The sequence below is a fragment of the Balearica regulorum genome, chromosome 22 (genome assembly GCF_011004875.1).
Source record: "Balearica regulorum gibbericeps isolate bBalReg1 chromosome 22, bBalReg1.pri, whole genome shotgun sequence".
Lineage (NCBI taxonomy): Eukaryota > Metazoa > Chordata > Aves > Gruiformes > Gruidae > Balearica > Balearica regulorum.
The window spans coordinates 2,116,752-2,138,173 of NC_046205.1; the positions used below are offsets into that span (position 1 = coordinate 2,116,752).

The window sequence follows — 21,422 nt, forward strand, 5'->3', positions numbered from 1 at the left end:
TGCTGAGAGGCTGGAGAATGTAAATTGTATGTGTGTGCTTACGTGTGTGGGATTCATAAAGCATTTAAGAATGTAAGAGGATTGCGGAGATTGAATCATTATCTCAGTTGCTGTATGGCTTTCACCCTAGGAGTATATAAATATTTTGATTATAAAGCATGTATCAGTTTGTGTTTAATGATTGATTCATGTTTAGAAGGGAGACGCTTATGGTTTATGTTTGCATTTTATACTTATTTTAATCATGCTTTGTTTTTTGTTTTTTGTTTTAATTGCAGCAGCTGTTGCCGGGTAAAAAGTTTTGGGAATCTGATGATTCCAGCAAAGATGGACCAAAAGGGATATTTCTGGGAGATCAGTGGAGAGACAGTGCTTGGGGAACATCAGGTAGCTCAACTATTTACTTAATTTAGTCGGGGTTGAATACAGAAATGTGCAAATCATCTACTCAAAATTACTGGCCAGTCTGGATGACACAGCTTTTAAAAGATTTTTAAAAACATCTGTTTCACATAATAGAAAACTAATAGAAAAACCCACATTGCTTTGTGATAGAGTTAAAAGATATCCACAGTTATAAAAAGATTGTCTAATGTGAACATGTATACCCTTATGTTTATCTGCTTAAAATTTTAGATTGCCATTAAAATTTCAGTTTAAACTCTCTGATGTATTCTCTGCCTTGGGATGGATGACTTGAAGTTTGAACAAAGATATTAGAGAACAAGATCAGTAAAAAACCCCACAATCAGCCCACAATCTTTTAATACTAAACCAATGAACCAAAACCCAGCAACATTCAATTTAAAAAAGAAAAAAAAAAGTGATGTTTTGAATTAGTAGTGTTTAAGTTTATCTGCCAAGAATTTTGTTCTTGGATCAGAGACTGTCGCTTATTTGAATTTAAGGGGCAAGTGTTCAAGTTGGTTTTAGTTAAATGGCAAAAAAATCACATGCATGTGCTGAATTTGAAATGCTAACCTTTTACTTTTTATTTTCTGTGCTTTCTCTATGTAATGAATATGCTCCTTAAACACTGCTGAGTATCTCGTGCAGTTCCCAAAAAACTGCACGGAACTACAGCTCCAGGAGATATGCGATTTAGAAGAACTTCACTGTTGTGTGGGGCTTTTTTTTTCCCTGCTGAAAATACCCATTATTAGAGTGAAGGTATTGGGATAGTGATAAGGGCATTTTTTATTATTTAAATTTCCAAATCGCTGTGAAAAAGGGATAAATCTTCTCAACATCTGGTCAGCTGAATGTTGCAGTCTGGCTGGGTACCAGGGAGGTTTTGGGGAGCTGCTGACCCCAGCTGTGACTTGCCTGTCAGCAGCGGATGTCCATAGCAGCGCCTGCACCCCGTCCTCAGCAGCAGCGTGTGCCCGGGCTGTGTTCGTACCGACTAAGTGGAGGGTGGGTGACAGGGCTGAGCCAGACTCCGAAGAGCAAGAGCTGAGAAGGAGACTTTCTCCTTCATGCCTCTGCTGTTGGGCTGGTTCCACTCACCAGACAGGCAGGGTAGACATCTGGGGGAGGTAACCTCCTACCCTGGCTCATCGCAAATCTCCATGAGTCAAAGCCCTTCGTCTCATCTCTTCCTTTGTTTATTCCCAATTAATCCTGTGCACCTTAAAGCCTTTATTCCTGAGCCATGGCCTGAAATGGTGTCTGTGAGTCAGGGAAGTCATAGTTTCCCCTTTTGCTCATCTAAGATGAAGAGAACAGCCGTGGGCTGAGAAGTTGCTCAAGGTTGCAGCCCCAGAGCAAGGACCACAGCTTGGAGGTGGGGTGTGGAAATCTCCTTGGCCAGAAGACTAGTTTGTTCCATGAGCAGTGGAACTCATGAAGCCCGGTTTTCTGTAAGATGCCCTTTGCTCCATCCATTTTCCTTTCTGTCTGTGTCCACAGTATGTGCTGCAATCCTCCCATATGGCTTTGGTTCTTCGCTACTCAACCTTGAAGTTGTAGCTTTAAAGCATTTAAAGCCAGTATTGCTAAAAGGAGCAGTCCTGTCTGATGCAGGCTGTTCCTTTCTTCCCCTCTGGGTGGTACAAGTAGTTATGCAGCAGTGCAGTGAAACCTGCTGTGGGGAATAGATTTGGGTTAGAACTAGCTTTTTTGTTAGCTTTATCCCCAAAAAGTCTCCCCAGTCCATTTCACTTTGTGGCCACATAGATGCTTGTGCTGCCTTGAGGGAGAAGGCAGGAAAGCGTAGCCAGGAGCAATGATAGAAAAGAAGGACTTCTCTTGACAGCTTACATCTGTTTTATAAGGAAGCTACAGCATCGATAGCGTTGCCTGTCCCTCCCCCATCACCTGGCAACTACCCGATCTGCTGCATGTTGTCATTGACTCGCTGACTCTTGCCAGTCTGAGCAGCCAGAAGCAGAGAACTTCTTTCCTTCCCTCGTCGGGGATGGAAGATCACCTTCTGCTGCCCAGCCAGCAACGTCTGCAGAGCTGATAAGGACTTGGAGACATCGATCCTTAGTCTGTTATGGTTGGATCTCAAACCTTCGTGCTGCAGGGATGATAAAGGGATGGAGCAGGGCAGGAGGACAGGGGGATGAGGAAGAAGAAATGAAGTTCTCCTAAACTTTTTCTTGAGGAAATAGCAGCTAAGAGAAACTCTGATCATGACATGAATATGGCAGCCCAAGAAAACAAATATAGGCTGATGTAACGGTAGGATGATGTTTTAAATGACAAACCAAGACTGACTGTTTTTTCACTGTACCAATGCAAGAGTTTTAGTAAAACTTAGAAGTAGAATTTTTGTTTTTTAATTGCAACCTTTAGGGACTTAAATTTCTGAAATTTTATGATTTTAGACTTTAAATGTAGTTATCGCTTGTAGGTTTACAGGTTCTAGTATTTAAAAAATGAGAAAGCCATCCTGCTTTTTCTAATGGACATCATCAGAGTCAAAAAGTTGGCACTTCTTAGTACAATTAAGACACTAGAGAGTACGAATTTAATTACTTGCCTCCTTTGAATAGTTGGATCTACTTATGAGAATTACACATGTTTTTGTTCCAGATCACTCTGTTTCCCAACCAATTATGGTTCAGAGAAGACCTGGTCAGGGGTTTCATGTGAATAGTGAAGTCAACTCAGTGCTTTCACCACGGTCAGAGAGTGGAGGACTTGGAGTTAGCATGGTGGAGTATGTGTTGAGCTCATCTCCTGGAGATTCCTGCCTAAGGAAAGGAGGATTTGTAAGTGTGCCTGATTCTGACATTTGAGTTCCCATTATGTTATTTTCTCCATTTGCTGCTTGGTTTGTTTGTTTGTTAATCCATTCCTAAAGGCAGATGTTTCTTCTTTCTTTTGTTTACTCTTAGTTTAGCTAGTTATCTTAAAAGGGTAGGCTAGCAGTTTAACCGTTGTTCTTGACTTAGGGGATGCAGTGTGGGAGCGGGGTGTAAAGGATGTGAAGGTTGCTGACGTTCCCTGGTTCTTCGGATAAGCACACCGGCAGTAACGCCCCATCTAAGCTTGTCGTTGGAAAAGTATGCAAATATACCTGTGGTTTTTGAATGAGCGTGTGGCTGCTTTGTTGCTGGCTAAGAACAAAAAGCTCCATGTAACGATGCTAGAAACGTAATGTAGCTACAAAAGCCACTCCAGCTGGGGAACGCTTTCAAGGGCATAGCGTTTCCTATGGAGAAATTGCATTAGTCACCGGGCTTCGTGGGGTGGGATGGGAGCACAGTCGCTGCCGCCTCGAACCTAAGGATGCGGTGAGAGAGGCGGAATCAAACCCCATCCCTGTAGTGGGGAGAAAGGGGCTGCACCTCAGCTCCACCTCATCGGCCAGGTGCTAGATCAGGAGTTGTCGAAAAACATAAAAGTGGAGTAGGTTTGTTACTGTTGGACTGCTGTGCTCATCTCTTCAGGGAGCCCATTTGTGGTTTCCTTCATCCATCCTCTTATTTTTTTTGTCCCTCATTAGTGGGCACCTGACAACCTTGTTGAACCCTGAGCCTAAGAAAGATGATTTGTGAGAAAGGAAAGATCAGTGGAAGGAGCCAATTTATCATCTGAATTGGGGGTTAGAGAGGGGTCTGCTCTGCAGCGTTGATAGTCAGGATGCCGGTTCTGAGACAAAGGGTTTCGCTGGTGAATATCACATTGTGTGGGTGAGAACTGGCCTCCAAATTTGTATTTATAATTGGCATTTCCCAGCCTGCCCTTTAATATTAAGGAAGCATGATTTTCTTTTATTTAAGAAGAAGCTTCAGAAGAGGATTGCTTTTAAAACAATCTTCTCCCCCCCCCCCCCCCCCCCAATATGGGAGGGAAAAATCCCCCCCTCCAAATAAAAAGAATGGAAAAATGAGTTAGTTGATACAGGGTTCAAATGCCCTGCTATGTACAGAGTACTTTTCCCTCAAATGAAGTGGAAGGCAGGGTTTGAATGCCTCTCTTTGTGACAGCACCAAAGCTGTCTCTGATAAATATGTTTATATGCCCCTTGCTGTTTTTTATCATAAATTATGTTGTTTTTCCTCTCCCTTTTGTTGTTCAAAATTCTGCCCCTGGCATAATCACCCTTTATTCTTCTCCCAAGTGAAATAAAATGCAGACATTAAGGGCAGGAATGCTGCAGATGTAATACCACTCGTAAAATGCTCAACAGAACAGAAATCCTTTTTTCTCTCTCTCTTCCCGCCTGCCCCCCTTTCCTTTTTCCTCCCAAAAATGTGCTTTAGGATTATACGAACCAGTGATGGAGCTAATGATTGACTTGGGCACCCTTAAATGAGCCATACCTTGGAGTTCACTGTGGAAATCACAGTGATGCCCCCCAAAACCAAGGTGGTCCTGTTCTGCTCAAATACATGCACTTGTCCAGTCAGTTACTGCATCTTTGGCACCGAGTCAGTGACTTTTGGAGAGGCACTAATTCAGTTTATGTCCCTTCGGTACATGCTGTTGTGTTTAAAAGCTCCCCAGTTAAATTTGAAGTGCCGAAGTCCCATCTAAAAAGAGGATTTGGATAAGTATTCTTCAAAATTATGTTGGGGTGAGAGTTTTAGAGCCCATAGAGTCAGACCATGAATTACTAAATGGGAGAAACGGAATAGTTAGATAGATAAAACCTCTCTTGGAAGAGTGAGAACTAATTCCCTTATTTCTTTGATTATGACTGACTATTTTGCTTTTTTTATATTTTTATGTGTAAGAACTAATGTTAGCAAGTGACTTTATTGTGACATGTTTCTTTGATTTGTTACCATCTCGGGGAAAAAAAGCAAAATTGATCTGAAAACTAAGCTTATTAAAATAATGTCTCTTTTGCCCAGGGGCCAAGGGATGCAGAGAATGATGAGAATGACAAAGGGGATAAGAAAAATAAGGGCACATTTGATGGTGATAAATTAGGAGATCTGAAGGAGGAGGGGGATGTGATGGATAAAACAAATGGTTTGCCGGTGCAGAACGGAATCGACGCAGATGTCAAAGACTTCAGGTATGTGCACTATTAGTTAATAATTAATCAGTGGCACACTTAACATTTTTGGAAAGATTTTCCATGCTGTGGTAAAAAAGCTTTTGACTTTTTGGAACAGTGTGGTAAGGCCATTATAACATGCACTGTGAGAAGGTGGAGGGTAACATCTGACAGCTCTCATCTGTGCAGATGTAGTCCTGTATATTGAAATCTTACTTTATTTTTACACCTGTTTTTAATTACTCCGTGTGGGTTTACTATGGAAATACCTACTGAAGATGTTGACTCTGCTTATACACGAGTCTAAATGATACTCAGGGTTTTGGACTTGTTCCTTGTAGCTCTCGAGATTAAAGCCTTCTGAAATTGTGGCTGTTGCTGTAATCAATGCGTTTGTATTTCTTGCTAGCTTACCTGCTTCGCCCCATGTTAACATGTAGGAAAACCGTTAAAGCAAAATAAATGTCCTGAGGCAAATACTGCCGGCCCTTGTGTTGAGATGAACCATTTCCCCCTTGAGTCCAGTGCTTATGTTAGGTAATTAGGAAACCGCGGCAGCTACTCTAGAAAGGTTTCAAGGGAGAGACAGTGCCAGAGCATTACATGGTTAATAATTGCTGAATAGCTTTATGCAAAAATAACTTTGGCATTTCTGAAATCCTGTCTTGTTATGGCTGACTCCTCAATTGAGGAGAGAAAAGAAACTGAATTTTTTTTATGCTTGTACTGTAACAGGTCTTTGAGGCAGGGGGACTGGGGGTTTCGTGGGTGGTTTTGTTTGTTTTTTTTTAAATACAGAAACTGTTCTGTAGAATTCATTTAAGGAACTCTTTCAGACCCTCCTTTTATTTTTTTCCCCTTTACCACAATATCTACAAGCAGTTCTGATGAGTACTAGTGTCTGCTGTTAATTGACGCTGTGTGACATAGTGTTAAATGGCTGTGTGTAATGACGAGTGTCTTTTCTTTCTGCGTAGTCGTACACCTGGTAATTGCCAGAACTCTGCTAGTGAAGTAGATCTTCTGGGTCCAAACCAGAATGGATCAGAGGGCTTAGCCCAGCTGGCGAGTACCAATGGTGCCAAGCCGGTGGAGGATTTCTCCAACATCGAGTCCCAGAGTGTCCCCCTGGATCCCATGGAGCACGTTGGCATGGAGCCTCTTCAGTTTGATTATTCTGGCACTCAAGTACCTGTGGACTCAACCGCGGCCACCGTGGGACTCTTCGATTACAATTCCCAACAGCAGGTAAAGTGTTGGCCGTTGGCCCTACCCTACTGCTCCAGTTCCTCCAGGAGAGTCACCGTGGGGTTAGCGTGAGCTCAGGCTCGTGTCTTGGGGAGAGGGATGGAGGAAGACTTGGAATGGTTTCATCATCTCTGTGCCATCTGTAGAGCGCTGCACGTGTCCTTCTCGGGAGCTCGATGCAGGAGAGCTACTTAACACAACCTTCTGACCAGTGGTCTTAAGGACCAGTAATAAACAGCAGTTACCAACAGCACGTTTCTGTGTATTAATCACTTTTAGCTGGAGTAAGTCTGCATTGGAGAAGAGCTTAAAGTAGTAAAAACGGCTAAACAAAAAAACCTAAACAACCCACCCTCTAGCCCTTAAAGTGACTTGAGGGTCAAGCGGCTGTTCAGCCTCGGTGTTGCAGCCCTGCTTTGGGGTCTCCACAGTGCCGAAACAGAGCAGACCGAAGGAATAATGTTTTTAAACCACCTTGCTCTTACTTGAGCATGGTTTAAAACCTGAGGTCAAAGTCCAATACTACAAAACTTTATCTCAGCCCAGTGGGTTTGTTTGACCTTTTCTCCCACGCAAGCGGCCCAAGCTTCTCATCCCGGACAAGTAACACAAGTCCTTGCTTTGCTCTTGGCTTCTCTTGAATGCTGGGCCTAGATCCAACGATCGACTTGTAATCCACTTCTGTTCCTGCTAGTTCAGGTAATGATTGTAAACTTTTATTGCCTTCCTTCTGTAACTATGATATCCCTCAAAGAAGAATAAAATCCTTTGTTGTAGCTGATTGCAAGAGTATATAACTAGCCCTGGGTTTCCTGAAATATCTGATCTTTTTTAGCAAAATAGCCTGTTGGCACTCGGTATTGAGGAAGGGCTGTTGCCAAGGTTGTGCTAAAGACCCACCTTCAGTGAGTTATCACAGTCTTAAAAGCAACGTAAATATCTGTGTTATAGCTTAATCGATTGTTTTATTATATAGCGTGTTTGGGAGGTTAATGATGGAAATTTTTTTAATGATTAAACTAAATAACTGCTGTTTAGTTCAAAAAGGGAAAAAAAGCTAGTTTCAAGTGTTTGTCTTACTCTGGTGTAGGACCTTGAATGCAAGAATTACTTTCAAACAATGAAACGTGTGTATTTTTTTTTTTTAAACAGTACTTCAGAGCTAAAGAAGTGAGCTGCTTGTTAACGACCTGTTAGATATAGGAAAATAACTGCAGGAATGTGAAGCCTGTAGTCTGCGTTTTGTCAGTGTTTTCTATTTACATTAAGGCTCATTTACAAGTTCAAGTAGTTTTTATTTGTTTCTTCCAGCCTTTAAAAAATAAGAGTTAAAATTGGGCAGATCTTGCGCCTAGATGAAAAAGCCAAGTAAGGCCGATTCCCGAAGCGAGCGCAGTATGGCTTGCTGGCTCTGGCCCTGCAGGCAGGCCTGGGTGATGGTTTTTTCCCTTTCTTTAAAGCGGAGGGGTAATATTCACGTCATCTCCATGTAATCACACTTAAAACTTTCTGCTGGGATGCCTGCGAAGCTGTTAGTTCTCTCTCGTGTCTCCGAACCGTGAGTTCTGGTGGGGAGCAGAGGTGCCGGCGGTGCGCCCACCCAGTCGCTCTGGCATGCTTCGCTCTCCCCAAGCCAGGCCCAGAATAAACAGGCCAGGCTTTAGTAAGGACTGTTATTTTACAGTTTCAGTTTTGTTGTAATAGCTACTTACACCTACAGTAAACGCAAACGACAGGCTTGTGCAAGCGTTAAGTGCCGTGTTAAAGATAAGGATTCGCTCTTCTGCCAAACGCGGCCTCTCGGTGCACATTGGTGTAAATGCAATGTATCTTGGCTCAGAGTTGTACCCATTTTCTTAAGATACGATAGCCATCAGCCAGTGTTTCTTGGTCCTCGCTGGTCTGCCAGTTACAGCCTGTGTGAAAGAAGTCTGTCTTTTGGCAGAATAGTCTTTTCCACTCGGCTGTCAGAAGGAACTGTGTCCTGAACAAAAGGATCTTGTCTGTAAAAGTGTCTTTCTCGGTCCGTTGGGAAGCGTCATATACTTTGAAGAGATTACAAGCAAGTACAGCTAAAAGCAATATTAAGAAGGGAAGGTCTTAACCACGTGTAATCTGATTAGAGATGTCAGATGTTTATATTGCAGAAGAAACTGGTTTACAGAAAACTAATCTTGCAGTGTTCCCATAACTGTATCATACAGACTGTGATGTTCCAGTTTCTTGGAATTCCCTCGATGAAGCATCATTTACAGCGTGGCGGGGAGTTCATTTGTATACACGTGTGAGAGGGAAATTGCCTCGCTTTTTGAAATGTCGGGCGATCCTACTAAACTTCTCGGAAACTATGTCAGTTGTTTGTAGGTTTTCACTCTGAGCATGATTTCTAATAAGCCACGATGTTCCATGCATACATTTTTATAACTCCAGCCTCACTGTGTAAATTACAGTTAATATTCCTGTTAAAGAGATTTCCTTTCCTCTTTCCACTTACTGGAGACCACAATTTAATACACATACATAGTTTAACATAATTTTCATATCCAGTGGGGTTCCACATAAGATGACAAAAAGCTATAACTGGAGTTTTTGCTCTTTGTTTTTTGGAATATAGGTCTTTGCTGTCAGCAGATGGAGTCAGTGCATTGAGGCTTTAATAACGCTTCCTAAATACGTAGAGTTGACGATTCCCAGAGCTCACGTGGTGTAGGGGCTTATCTGGCTAAGTAAAGCCTGAAATTGTGATCGTTTTTGTTGGCTTTGCTTCCTTGTGTATGCTACAGGCAGTATGAAATCTGCAGCTGCAGAAAATTTTAGCTGCTCACACTGAGTTTCCTCTGGGTAAGTTGAGTCTGGGTTTGCAGGCTTGCAGAAACTGTGATTTAAAGCAGGCAGAGGGAGAGGTCGCTAATTTGAATCACTGCTCGAGTGCACAGCTTAGATACCAACATTTATCTGACCTTTCTTTGGAAGAGAAGCTAAAGATTCGAGACGAGGTCTGCTGCAGGCGGAAGGAATCCAGCCCTTCCTCAACGCTTGCGACACTGCGAATGCAGAACGTCTGCATGTGGTTTTAAAGAAGCTCAAGAGCATAGTCCGAGGAAGTAAGCATCACTAAGTTGGAGCTAAGTCTTCAGGTCTCTCTGACGTGAGGATGCAGACATACTCGGTGATTTTCTTGAGCAGATGAAAGGACACTGCCTGGCCACTCTGTTCTTTATTCCTCCCTTCTGTGATACCAGTAATTTTAAGTAAAGGAGCATCTTCTCAGTCTCCCCCTTTGAGTCTTTAGGAAGACTCTAACAACAGCCATTTGCAGAGTGGTTTGGATACTATGGCTTGATTTCAGCAAAAGAAAAATGCACAAAGGTAGTGTGTGTCTGAAAGTCAAATTTAGCAGTCATCAGCTGTGCTCACAAGAAGGGGAGAGAGCAAGCAGACAACAAAAAAAATACAACAGCAGCAGGTGAAATATTGATGCTTGAATATTGTGGAGATTTTTTTTTTTTCCCCCTAGTCCTTCTAATGTAAAAATGGATCATTGAGATGCGTTTGGGATGTGTGGAAGTCATCACACATGTAAACTGAGCACAAGAAAAAGTATTTTTCAGCGAAGATAAGTGCTTTTTTGCCCTTAAGACAGGCAACTAATAATCTAGCCATTTCCTCCGCTGTTCACCTCAGCAGAATACACATTAGTGGACTGGAAAAACAGATCCCAGGGATGCAAAAGAGTATGAAAATGAAAGGTTTTGGTGAGGTGTTTGCAGCTGTAGAAAGCTAAAATATTGGATTGCTGAACTCAATACAAAAGTAGACCACAAACCCAAGGATGGCTGTTGTAGGTGTATCTACACCTAGTAGTGAGGCAGTTTAGGGGATATGTGTATATATGGGTGGGTGGCTTATTTTTTTTCTATATCTGCTGATGTTGATCAGTGAACGAGATGTTGCTGGAGACTCCTACAGAGCCAGTGTCCCTCATTCCGTTTTCTGTAGGTCACATTGTCCACAATCTTGCTGCGTTTTTTTTAAAAAAAAAACCAAACTAAAAGATGTCAGTAAAGTGTTTGATCCAGCCACTAATGACAGATGGTATAGTAACAGAGATTACACCCCTTAGAAGCACTCAGCTTTGTGTAAGCATGAAGTATTGTTGAATGACATGTTTAAAAAAAGAAAAGAGAAAAAAAAAGGTGTATTTTACGTAAAGACTGCTAGGAATGCTTTATGGCCCTCCTGAAGTTAGGCCCAGGGAGGTAATACAGTACCTAAGGATTTGATGTGTTTCTCCATAAGCAGCATTACAACATTCCCGGGATAAACGGAGAGGCCCCATCATCGATGGGGTAAGCAATCTTTGGGAAAACCAGTGGTGACTAGGGTTTGGCACACAGAAGATCAATTCTGGATCCCCTGAGTACTGAGTTTCTGCATCTTAAATCTGATATTGATCTCTTACACGTTTTGTTTCCTCCTTCTGAACTTGCAAGAAGAGAAGAAAATAGAGGTAGACTATCGCTCATCTTTTTTCACATTTTCTGCCTAAACAGCGCAATTGCTCATCCTGCTCTCAGCAGAACCAACTCCAATTTTTGCCTATTAAAACCCCCCTAATTTTCTAAATGATTCCGTGCTTCTTCTTGATGGTTGCAAGTTTCTGCCAAAAATTTGGGCAGAATTATTATTGCTGCTTCTGACAGCTGAAGTAGCTCACTTGTCTTGTCTGAAAAGAGGGCAGAGATAATAGGTGTGAAAATTGTATAGCATTTAGGCCTTTTTTTTTTTTTTTTTTTCCAAGTGACTGAAGAGAGAAAACCTTTATCACAGCGGTTTGTGAAGTTGTTCACACCTCAGAAATTATCACTTTTGGAAGTGGGGATAAACGTTGTTTCTGGATAGTTTCAGAGTGGCTATTCAGCTTGTGTATTCCTAAATGTTTTAACTGGAGCTGAGCAATGGTCTAATGCCGATGGATTGGTTCAGGGAGGGTTTCGTTCAGGTAGAGGCATAGGAACGTGCTGGGGAAGTAAGTTTTCCATTCACCCAGGTCCTTACTAAAAAACCCCAACCCTCGAGCAAAAATGCTTTTTCTCAAAAGACTAATGAAATCCTTTATTTTATTTTATTTTTTCTTGTTGAGAATGACTGTTCTCAATGACATTGCCCATTGCTGTCTAAGATTGTAGTGAGCTGTAAGCTGGCAAACTTGTATACGCTTTGGATGACTTAACCAAAAATTCCCTGGGTCTGATCTCTGTGGTCAAAGAAGAACTTACACCCCTTGTCTGGATTCGCGTAGGAGATGCTGGAGATGGAAACCTAGCAGGTAGAGGAGGCATTTCCATGAGCTCCCAAGGCTGGCGTCCCAGCTGATGGCTCTTTGGCCAGCCCCGAAGCCATCTCAAGAGCATCATCTCTGCACACCTCGCTCTGCAGCCTGCCTGCCGTCCAGCTTGCCACTTCAGACCATCTTGGAGTCGCGTGGGTTGCCCGCCGGTGGAACTGCGATTTCACTGCGCTCAGTGATGGAGATCTGGAAGCATTCGAGGCAGCTGCTGATGATCCACAGGCTGCAGTTAGGGGCTGTGTGTTGGAGGAGGAGTTGGGGGAAAACAAATGCCTTTCAGGCATTGTGCAGAGAATAGCAGGGAAAACCCTGGCTGTGGTTGTGCTGTACTTCAGAATACATTTATTTTTTTTTCAGGTGCATTATCACGGGCAATTGATTTCAAAGGGCCTTGTTTGGGTTTTTTTTTCCAATTCCATTTGAAATCTTTCCATTTAAAGAGGAGTGTCTGTAGTTGTGAAAATAAATCTAGTGTAAAGCCATTGCTTTAAAAGGAAGTAAGAGAATGCTTTTTGTGCATGAGTAAAGGACCATATTTGTGCTTTTTGTCCCTTTAGTTGTTCCAAAGACCGAATGCACTTGCTGTTCAACAGCTAACAGCAGCGCAGCAGCAGCAGTACGCGTTGGCAGCTGCCCATCAGCCTCACATAGGTAAGTCTTGTATTTAATACATTACATTTTACTGGACTTCTGTTAGCCCTCGGAATATGTTGGGAAAATAGCAGGAAAAAAAGATCTGTAGGATTGGAGAATGCTAACTATGTTTTTATAACTGGTAACTGACACGCAAGCAGAAGTATGTTGTTTGGAGATTTACTTGAAAAATTCTGGAGGTATCTCTTGCACACTTTAAAAGCTCTAGAGCGTTCATGGCTGTCAGGAATGACACTCTCACCCTTGCTGAGAGTGCTGTTCAGTAATGAGAGCGTTTTGAAGTACTTGCTCGTTCCAAGTGAGGCACGAATTGGGGTAAACGGCACAGTGAAGTGAGGGAAAAATGCACAATTCAATATACACCTGAATGTCCTTCCTGTGGTTCAGCTGCCTGGGGTCTGACTTTAATTTAAAGATGTAATTTATGCAGACACATGATTCGTATTATTAAAACAATATAGATTAACTGGGAAGAAAGCACTTAATCCTGTGCATAGAAAATCAGGACAACTGTAGAAGGGCTACTCATGGATGATTGGAGTTAAACTGTTTTAGGCTTACACTTTTTAGCGCAGTTTAAGTGGTAGTTCTTCCTACCCGAAAGCCCAACACAAACGTGCTGGGACTCTCCCAGCTCTGTGCAGTGCACTTGAGTGCTTATTGGGGTTCAGCAATAGACCTGAATTAAAATTATTTAGCTTTTTAAGTTCCTCCCCTTCACCTTCACCTCCTCTCCACGCCCCTCTCCCGCCCACCGGTAATTTCTCTAATGATTAAACTGTTTCCTTGCAGAGGTAATGCCTACACAGCAGTGGTAGTGCCCTGCGATGGTGCCTGTACAGTTCTGAGCTCCTTCCAAACTAATTAATTGAAGTGCTGGTATTGTGTAGTGGGCATGGAACTCAGAAAGTAGGGTAAATTGGTTCTTGATTAGCTTGCTGTAGAAAATACAGAACAGTAACAAGCAATTGGATAATGTTCATATCTAGCTGGTGTTTATAGTCACTAAACAGGGGATGTCGGCGCTGCAGAGATACCTGGCACGTATGGGGATCGTCTACAGACTGTTTTACCGCTTCAGCTTTCCTCATTGTAGAATCGTTTGGGTTGGAAAAGACCTTTAAGATCATCGAGTCCAACCGTTATGGGGCCTTGCATCCTTGGAATGAAGTTTCTTCTATGTAAATTATATCCACTGCAGGTTGTTCAGTTAAGGCTCTGGGAGATGCAGTGGTTGCTCCCTCCCTGTGGAATACAACCTCTAAAGAGCTTGAAAATACTGAAAGAACCTGAGCTTTTGTGTTCGCCAGCCAGGTAGCCAGAGGTATTTTGGTAGGGCTTCAGTTCTAGTTAAGTTTGTTTTTACTGACAGGTATGTTTTCAGCAGGTTTAGCTCCTGCTGCCTTTGTCCCCAATCCGTACATCATCAGCGCCGCTCCACCGGGAACAGATCCGTACGCAGCCGGACTTGCAGCAGCTGCGACATTAGGTGAGATACCTCCAGTTGTCTGCGTATTCGCGACCACTTTCTGTACCAAAACCGCTCCTGAATCTGTGATTTTGGAAATGAAATGTTAGTACATTGACATTTCTGTGGAGAGATAATCGTAGAGCAGTGACTTGAAACAGAATTTGTCTTGGAAACTCTATTTTCTGTAGATTAAAGGTGATAATTCTTGTGTAACACTTGCTATGGGCTCTCTCTCTGTTGAGGATAAACAACCAGAGCAAATCTGAAATGAAACACTCGCAGACATAAATGTTGCTACATGTTTTGGGGTGTTTTGGTAACTGGCAGTAGTGAGAGATACCTTTGAAAATATACTTATTAAATCCTAGAAAGATGGGAGATGTGCTTTCCTGCCAGGAAAGTTGCTGTTTAGCTTGATGTACTGTAGTGCATCCTGCAAATGATATCATGTCCTTTTGCTTGAGTCTGTTAAGAATTTATGCTTTTTAGGTTCTCTAGGTAAAAACATCCCGTGTCTGCTATGAGGCTTACGCTATGAATATGCAGTTTTCCAGATGGCAGGCAAAGATGGTGGCTCTTGTCTTCCTGCAAGATCTTTCTCCCAAACGTTCATGCACCAGTTCCCAAATCCTTGCCAACTGTCATAGCCAAAATTGTTGTATCTTGAGATGACAGCTCGGTAAAACAGCTTATCAGGCAGTGTGAAGAACACATTGTATGTTGAACTTTTGCTGTGTATGCCATAAAGTTCTTGCCTAAGCCTAGAGGACAAAAGAAGAATGTACTTTCGGAAAAAACATTTTTATAACCATGCTTTTCTTTCCGTGAGCCACCAGGAGAGGAAGCCGCCTTCTACATTTTAAATAAAACCTGCTTAGTTCAGAGTAAGGATGATTTTTAGTGGAGCCTGCATGCTGTTCCCACACTCCACTTAAACTTATATACTCACTGCAAATCTCTTCCGCTATGGGATAGCTTGTGCCAAATCAAACCCATTAAACGTTGGTTGGACGTGAATATAGCGCTCTGCCAGACAGCGTTGGGGTTTGGTATGTGACTTTTTGGTGTATTTAACTGCTCTTACATAACCGCTCCTTAGCTTTTAAGCTTTGAGGCCAGTATCAGGTCAAGCTCTGAAATGGGATTTCAGCAATTGTTACCCAGTTGGATGGTGGTTTTAGGGGATTGTATGGAAGTATGTAAAGAATTGAGATTGTCATTTGAAGATGGGCTTTGGACTTTTTGTGAATTTTGTATGCCGATTGCCTAATAACAATGCAAGATTAAGTTTAGTTAACAACATGTCGTTGGCAAAGAAATGATGCTGTGATTAAATGGAAGAAAGCCCAGAGCTAGGGTACAAGGATATTTCTAATAGTCCAGGAGTCGATAAACTATCATGTGATGATGAATGTGTGGCGGTGAATGATTGACCTGAACTCTTGGTGGCAAATCTAAGTAGGAGGCTTCAGTCAGGACTTAACGGGGAAGAGGTGCCAGAACACTAGCAATTCCAGTTACAGGCAGAAGAGGTGCTTTGTAAATGAGTGCTATAAAAAGAGGATTCTGGTTGGCCTTTTTGCATCACCTCAGTGCTTCTACAGCTGGTGCTTGTTCTTCAGTAACACTGAATTTGAGTGGAGCAGGAGGTCAGCATCTTGATTTCATAGAAAGACTACATGTAACTGCTGCCAGATTTCTAGGAAACAGTAAGTGTGTTTTCAACAACTTCCTCCCCCCCCGCCTTTTCTCAGCAGTATTGAAGCTGCTGCTGCCTGAATATCTGATTGGGGCCTTATAAATTTTAGCTGGGAAATAACATACCCTGGGATACCTAAAGCATCCCAAAACTTGGCATCAGGATCTCTACTTGAATAATTTTTAAACTTTGAAAGCAAAACAAAAGAACGTGTAATGCACTGCAATGTATGTGTAGTGTTAACACCACTGAGAAATACGAGTTACTTCACTGGGCTTTGGACCGTAACAGCCAGAACTGGCAAGATAACAAACTTCACTCCTTGTGGATATTTGTTTTAGGAAAAGCACCTTTTCTGTCTAGACTTGAGCAGTTTTGAAAGCCTTCTGTCTGTAATACCTGAGTGCAGCACTGACGGGGCGTGGGGCAATTCACATGTTTATAGCGTTATGTATAAAGTCAGAAGGCTTCCGTAATGTGTATGGGGGTGTTAAATTGGGAGGACTTGGAGAAGTTTATGAGATGGAAGAAATGAGTTGAGAGTTGTTGGTAGTTTATTGCTCACAGTGACTCTTAGAGCGGAGGGGAAACTTTTGTGTGTTTTATGGCAGAGATAATTCTGCCAATTAAGATTCTGCTGTTACGGCAGCTTTTTCGTGATTGTAAGACTGTCAGCTCTGTGATAATACCCTTTTCTTCCCAATGATAGTAGCATTTTAAAGAACAAATTTGAATGCAGAGGGAAGGGCTTCCTAGACTCAAGAAAAAAATCACTTGTGAGTTTAAACTGTGGAGAAGATACTGCTGTCTTTAAAAAGTGTTGTGAAATTACCTTCTATCATTTGAGAAGGTTGTCACTCAAAAAAAAAAAAAAGAAATCTTGCCTTTTGTAAGACAAGTTGGGAAATGTTGATTCCCTCTGAAGGTGGTGTGTAACCGGTAGAAAAGTGTTTCTGTTCTTTGTAGAGAAGTGGATGCTGGAATAATCTGCATACAGGAAAAACACAGTGCTCCCAGCCTGAAGGTAGAGTCGCTTTGGATGTGTCTGCGCTGTGCATCTCAGGCTTGGGTTTCTTAGCAGCCTCCGTCACTTGGTGCTGCCCGGCGTCCCGTGCAGAGCCAGCCCAGAGCTGGAGGGGTATGGGTGCATGCACACACCGCCTGGCACCGGGGCTCGGGGGAGCACACGCAGCTGGATCTTCCCTGGCTGCCTTGGGCACGGTGTCGTGCAAGGGTGCCTCTCCTCTTCTGGATCCGTGCTGGCCCCAGGCGCTGTGCGGCAGGGTTTGCATGGGGCTGCACCGGAGCCATCCGAGTTCAGCTGTGTCTCACCCCCATCCCTAGAAAGACACCGCTTTGGGGATATCTGTGGTTGCTGTACCAGTAATTACAACGTGATCAGCTCACAGATTGGTAGTATGTGATAAAGTTGCTGTTTGCAGCCTTGCATTTTCAGGCGCAAGGTTCGTGAGGCTGTTTAACCTGACAGTCGCTAAGTCCTTGGCAAGAGGGGGCTGGCAGTTCCTGCAGAGAGCAGGTATGGCTTCTGCTTGCGGAGATTTGAGTGTGAAGGCTGAGATTAAAAGCAAAAATTTGTGTTATGAACACACTTACAGATGGTTTTGCTAATGTTTCTTGAAAGGAATATTTGTGGGTGTCCGTGGCCAATGTGTGAGACGCACTAGTGGGAATATTTGATTTCAAAGGCACTAGAACGGCTTTTATTTTCTCATGTATGTGTATCTTTAATAAGTGTAAAAGCAGGTGCAATATCTCCTGAAGTAAAGAAACGCTCTGCGTGTTTGTATGTCTGGCAATGATGACACACTTGCCCTCACTGAGAACACTGTTCAATAATGAGCCTCACCATGTGCTCAAATGAGCTGAGCCAGACTTGCAGCTCTTTTAAGCCCAACTTGCCTGCAAACTTCAAAGACTTTGTGTCTCTTCTTCTTTTAAACACCTAAGGCTTTTGCAGATCTGATGAGCAACCTCTAACTAGGAAAAAAAATCCCATCTAGACTATGCTTGTTTGATAATTAGAACCGAGATTAAAATAGCCCAGAGAGATGCCCACATTTTCCCAGATAAAGGGTATTGCAGCAACTTCCTGGTAGCCTAAGGGCGAACGCAGGCTAATTACTTGCATAAAACAGAGCAGTTGTAACTATTTTCCTGTTGAGTGCAGAAGCACCCGAGCAGCTGCCGACTGATCTGCATTGACTGAGTATAAACAGGTTCTAAGCTGCCGAACAGCTCTGTGTCTGTAACTGCTTAGGTCGAGACAGGCGGTACCGTTGTGGGACTGACTCATTGTCTGCAGGTTTTTTAATTTCAGCTGCCACTGCTCATGAATTTCCAGGTTGGAAGGTAAGAAACGAGGGGTTGCTGCTCCAAGGCACATCTGAGTAAGACAGAGAAGTCACGTTCTCTGACTGCTGGTACACAGTAAATCCAGCAAGCGTGGATTTCGTGTCAGAGCTTTAGTGTGATACAAATCCGACTGGTCAGCATGTATTGCTGACAACACGTGTTCAAGACAACAGGCTACTTGTAACATCTCCCTGCTCTACAGAGAGCTGGGCACGTGTGTTAACGACACCACAAAATCTGAAATTTGGAGAAGTACAGTAGTTGAAAATTATAAAAGGAGAGTAACTATTACACTTTTGAAATATGAATTTAATATTTGACATTAAATACGAAATGAATGTCTTGAAGTGTTGCTGAATCTCGGCAGTATTGATTGCAGGAGCAGTGGCTGATCCCGGCTGAGATCCAGACTGTTGCCCTGAGGATTGCTTTTGCATTACGCAGGAGTTGATTTGAGACAAACACATGTTACTGTATAAAAAACAAAACCAAAAGAAAAAAGGACTTCCCGGATATTTCCCCCTCTGTCATACCCAAGCTTATGCTCAGCAGTGTCTTTTTGTACCTCCCTTTTCACTGTCATCCCTCACTTTTGGGGGATCGTTTTTAAGTCCCTTGGGGCAAACGCTTACACTCTTTGTGTGTGTTACACTTGTTCTCCTTGCAGGCTCTTACTCTCAGACGTAACGAACAGCCACGCTGAAATGACTTGCTTAGAACTCAAATGCTAACCATCTCTCTTAAAATAGAAGCTCGTTTTACTCCATATAAGAACAAGTGTGTGGTTCAAATTCACTAAAGACTTGTTTATTCTATGGTGTCAAATAAGACTGTGGCCCTCTACCTTAAAAAGGCCAGCATGCCGTAAGTTACTCCTACTGTGGGGAAGGAACCCGTGGGATAGGTGATGGATTTGAAAAGCCAAGGACATACTTCTACTTTTCTGCTGACCTTTCCAAAAGATACAGAACAGACATATTAAAAAACATAATTGAATTCACATACGTGTTATTTGGTGGGAGGGACTCCACCGTTCAGCGCAGAGTACTCACTGCTTCCTCAGCGTTATGCCAACTGGAATTATTTAAGGATATAGGCTGCCATTCTGCTATTGCATATTAAGTGTGCAACCCTGAGACTTGATAAAACACAATGAATCTTCAAAAGTTATGCTTTTTTCTGGTGTTCTCCAAGATTGATTTTCTTTTTTTTAAGCCTCTTAAGTTGGAGGAGGAGGGAATGTGATAAGATACAGGATGGTACAGCCTCTTTGTGGTTTGCAAAGTAGGATTGAATGGCTAGGAAAATAACATTTTAAACACTTGAGAATTGATGCTATCCAGATGCAAAGAGGTTTGTTTTTTTTTTAATTTCTTGAGGAGCTAAATGATAGATGGCATTGAGCTGTGAATGTCAGCTGAGATTAGAAGGGGCTTGTATATCTCTGCTTAAACAAGTTTCCTTCTCTTTTGGTTAGAGATAAAGTTTTGGTCCTTCACTGTAAAATTAGGGCACAATAATAAAAACATGGAATGTCAACAGGATTGCTGGTAGCAGAATTTGACTTCATCCAATAAGGTAAAAGCAAGTAAAGATGAAATTTCAGGCCTGACTCCTAAGCTTTTTAAAAATGAATAATACAAATGCCAGTATCCCTCCTTATTTACAAAGGATTTAAAGCAGATCACCTTGAAATAGGATTTGTTAAACCAAATATGACGAGCAAGTGTTTTTGACCGTTTGCTGCATAACGCTCGTCAACGCTACAGAAGTTCACTGATTCCCTTCGCGTTTCAGGTCCAGCGGTTGTCCCTCACCAGTACTATGGAGTTACGCCCTGGGGAGTTTATCCTGCCAGTCTCTTCCAGCAGCAAGCTGCCGCCGCCGCTGCCGCCACCAATTCGGCAAATCAGCAGACCACTCAGCAAACCCAGCAGGGCCAACAGCAGGTATGGGCTAGGATGCTGTGCACGTCAGGTTGTTTGCAAGGAATACAGCAGCTTCGAAGAATCCCAAATTTTTTATTTTATTTTTCTTCAATGACCACTCCTGACCCTCAGTTTTAAGTGAGGAGAAGAGCATTTGGCTTCTTAAAAAAAAAAAGAAAAAAAAAAAAAGGGAGAGAGGGAACCATCTATACGTTCTCTTCTGTCATTTACGCGTCTTGCATGTGAAGGGTGTGTATGTTTGGAGTGGTGAATTATTGCATGTTAATGCTTTGGAAAACAAATAATCTGATCAGTTTGTGGGCCGTGCTGAGCGATGCAGTACCAAACACACGCTGTTGGCGTTGGAAGTCAGCATCTTGCCATCTTGCAATCTGTTTGCATGCCCATCGCTGCAGTGTGAAGGATGTGGAGACTCTGAAGATGTGTGTCAAATACTAAATGTCAATAAGTGGTATGTTCTCATCTTCAGGGTGGTGTCCGGGATAGGATGCTTTTTTGTTCGTTCGTTTGTTTGATGAAGATCGGTTTTACAAGGGTCAAAGTAACAACAGAATGAATTGATTTGGTGTCCATGTGAGGACTTGGAGACAAAAGATGAGTGCGAAAAGAAAACACTGAATTTGCTGTTTTTATAAGGCAAACTGTGCAGCTGTTTTGCTGTAGTCTACACAAAAATTTGGAGAATTTGACACCTAAAGGGACAAAATGAATGAAGTTAGTGAGGGGTTTTCATATGATCTGCTCTTACCCCCTTAAGTGTGTTAGAGATAAATATTGAGACAGGTATCTGTTGTTTAAATGGTATTTGTTTTTTTAAAAAAAACAACAAAGAGGTCACACTGGGGCTGATAAGGGGAACTTTTTCCTTACATACTTTGTAAATGATGTGTGCTTGATGGGGTTTGCACCATCCACCTCTTCCATCTTAATCCCTTGGCAGTGACGTTGTATTATATAGCCTGTACTTTTTCTTCTGTTGAAAATTGTGCATTTTTGTGATGAATTACTGTGTAATTTCTTGTTTAGTTTTTTTTCTTTCTTTTTTTCTTTCTCTATATTTGGAATTAAACTAGGTTAATTTTCCTAACTTCAGTTAAGTAAAATAAGCATTTTAAAGGTCTGGTATTTAATCATAGTTGTACCTCTGATGCAGACAACACAAATGTGAATCAAGGAACTGCGGGAGCAGAAGGTGGAAACTAAGAGGCTGGTATGAG

At 42.4% G+C, this 21,422-nt stretch overlaps 1 protein-coding gene and 1 non-coding gene across 17 annotated transcripts in view; both read left to right on the forward strand.

Moving 5' to 3' along the window:
* The window catches only part of PUM1 (pumilio RNA binding family member 1), a 76,360-nt gene that overhangs the window by 29,588 nt on the left and 25,350 nt on the right, over positions 1 to 21,422 (forward strand). For 4 of the 16 annotated variants that reach the window (XM_075774128.1, XM_075774130.1, XM_075774142.1 and 1 more), the window contains 7 exons: positions 279 to 387; positions 3,043 to 3,221; positions 5,313 to 5,479; positions 6,439 to 6,709; positions 12,617 to 12,710; positions 14,086 to 14,202; positions 20,054 to 20,205. In XM_075774128.1, coding sequence (XP_075630243.1) covers positions 279 to 387; positions 3,043 to 3,221; positions 5,313 to 5,479; positions 6,439 to 6,709; positions 12,617 to 12,710; positions 14,086 to 14,202; positions 20,054 to 20,205 — 1,089 coding nt within the window. The remainder of the gene's footprint in view (positions 1 to 278; positions 388 to 3,042; positions 3,222 to 5,312; positions 5,480 to 6,438; positions 6,710 to 12,616; positions 12,711 to 14,085; positions 14,203 to 20,053; positions 20,206 to 21,422) is intronic. The other 12 variants (XM_075774132.1, XM_075774133.1, XM_075774144.1 and 9 more) reach the window with 5 other exon arrangements.
* On the forward strand, positions 17,693 to 17,776 carry LOC142604876 (small nucleolar RNA SNORD103/SNORD85). Its single transcript, XR_012838715.1, has one exon. It is a non-coding gene; the product is annotated as a small nucleolar RNA SNORD103/SNORD85 (small nucleolar RNA).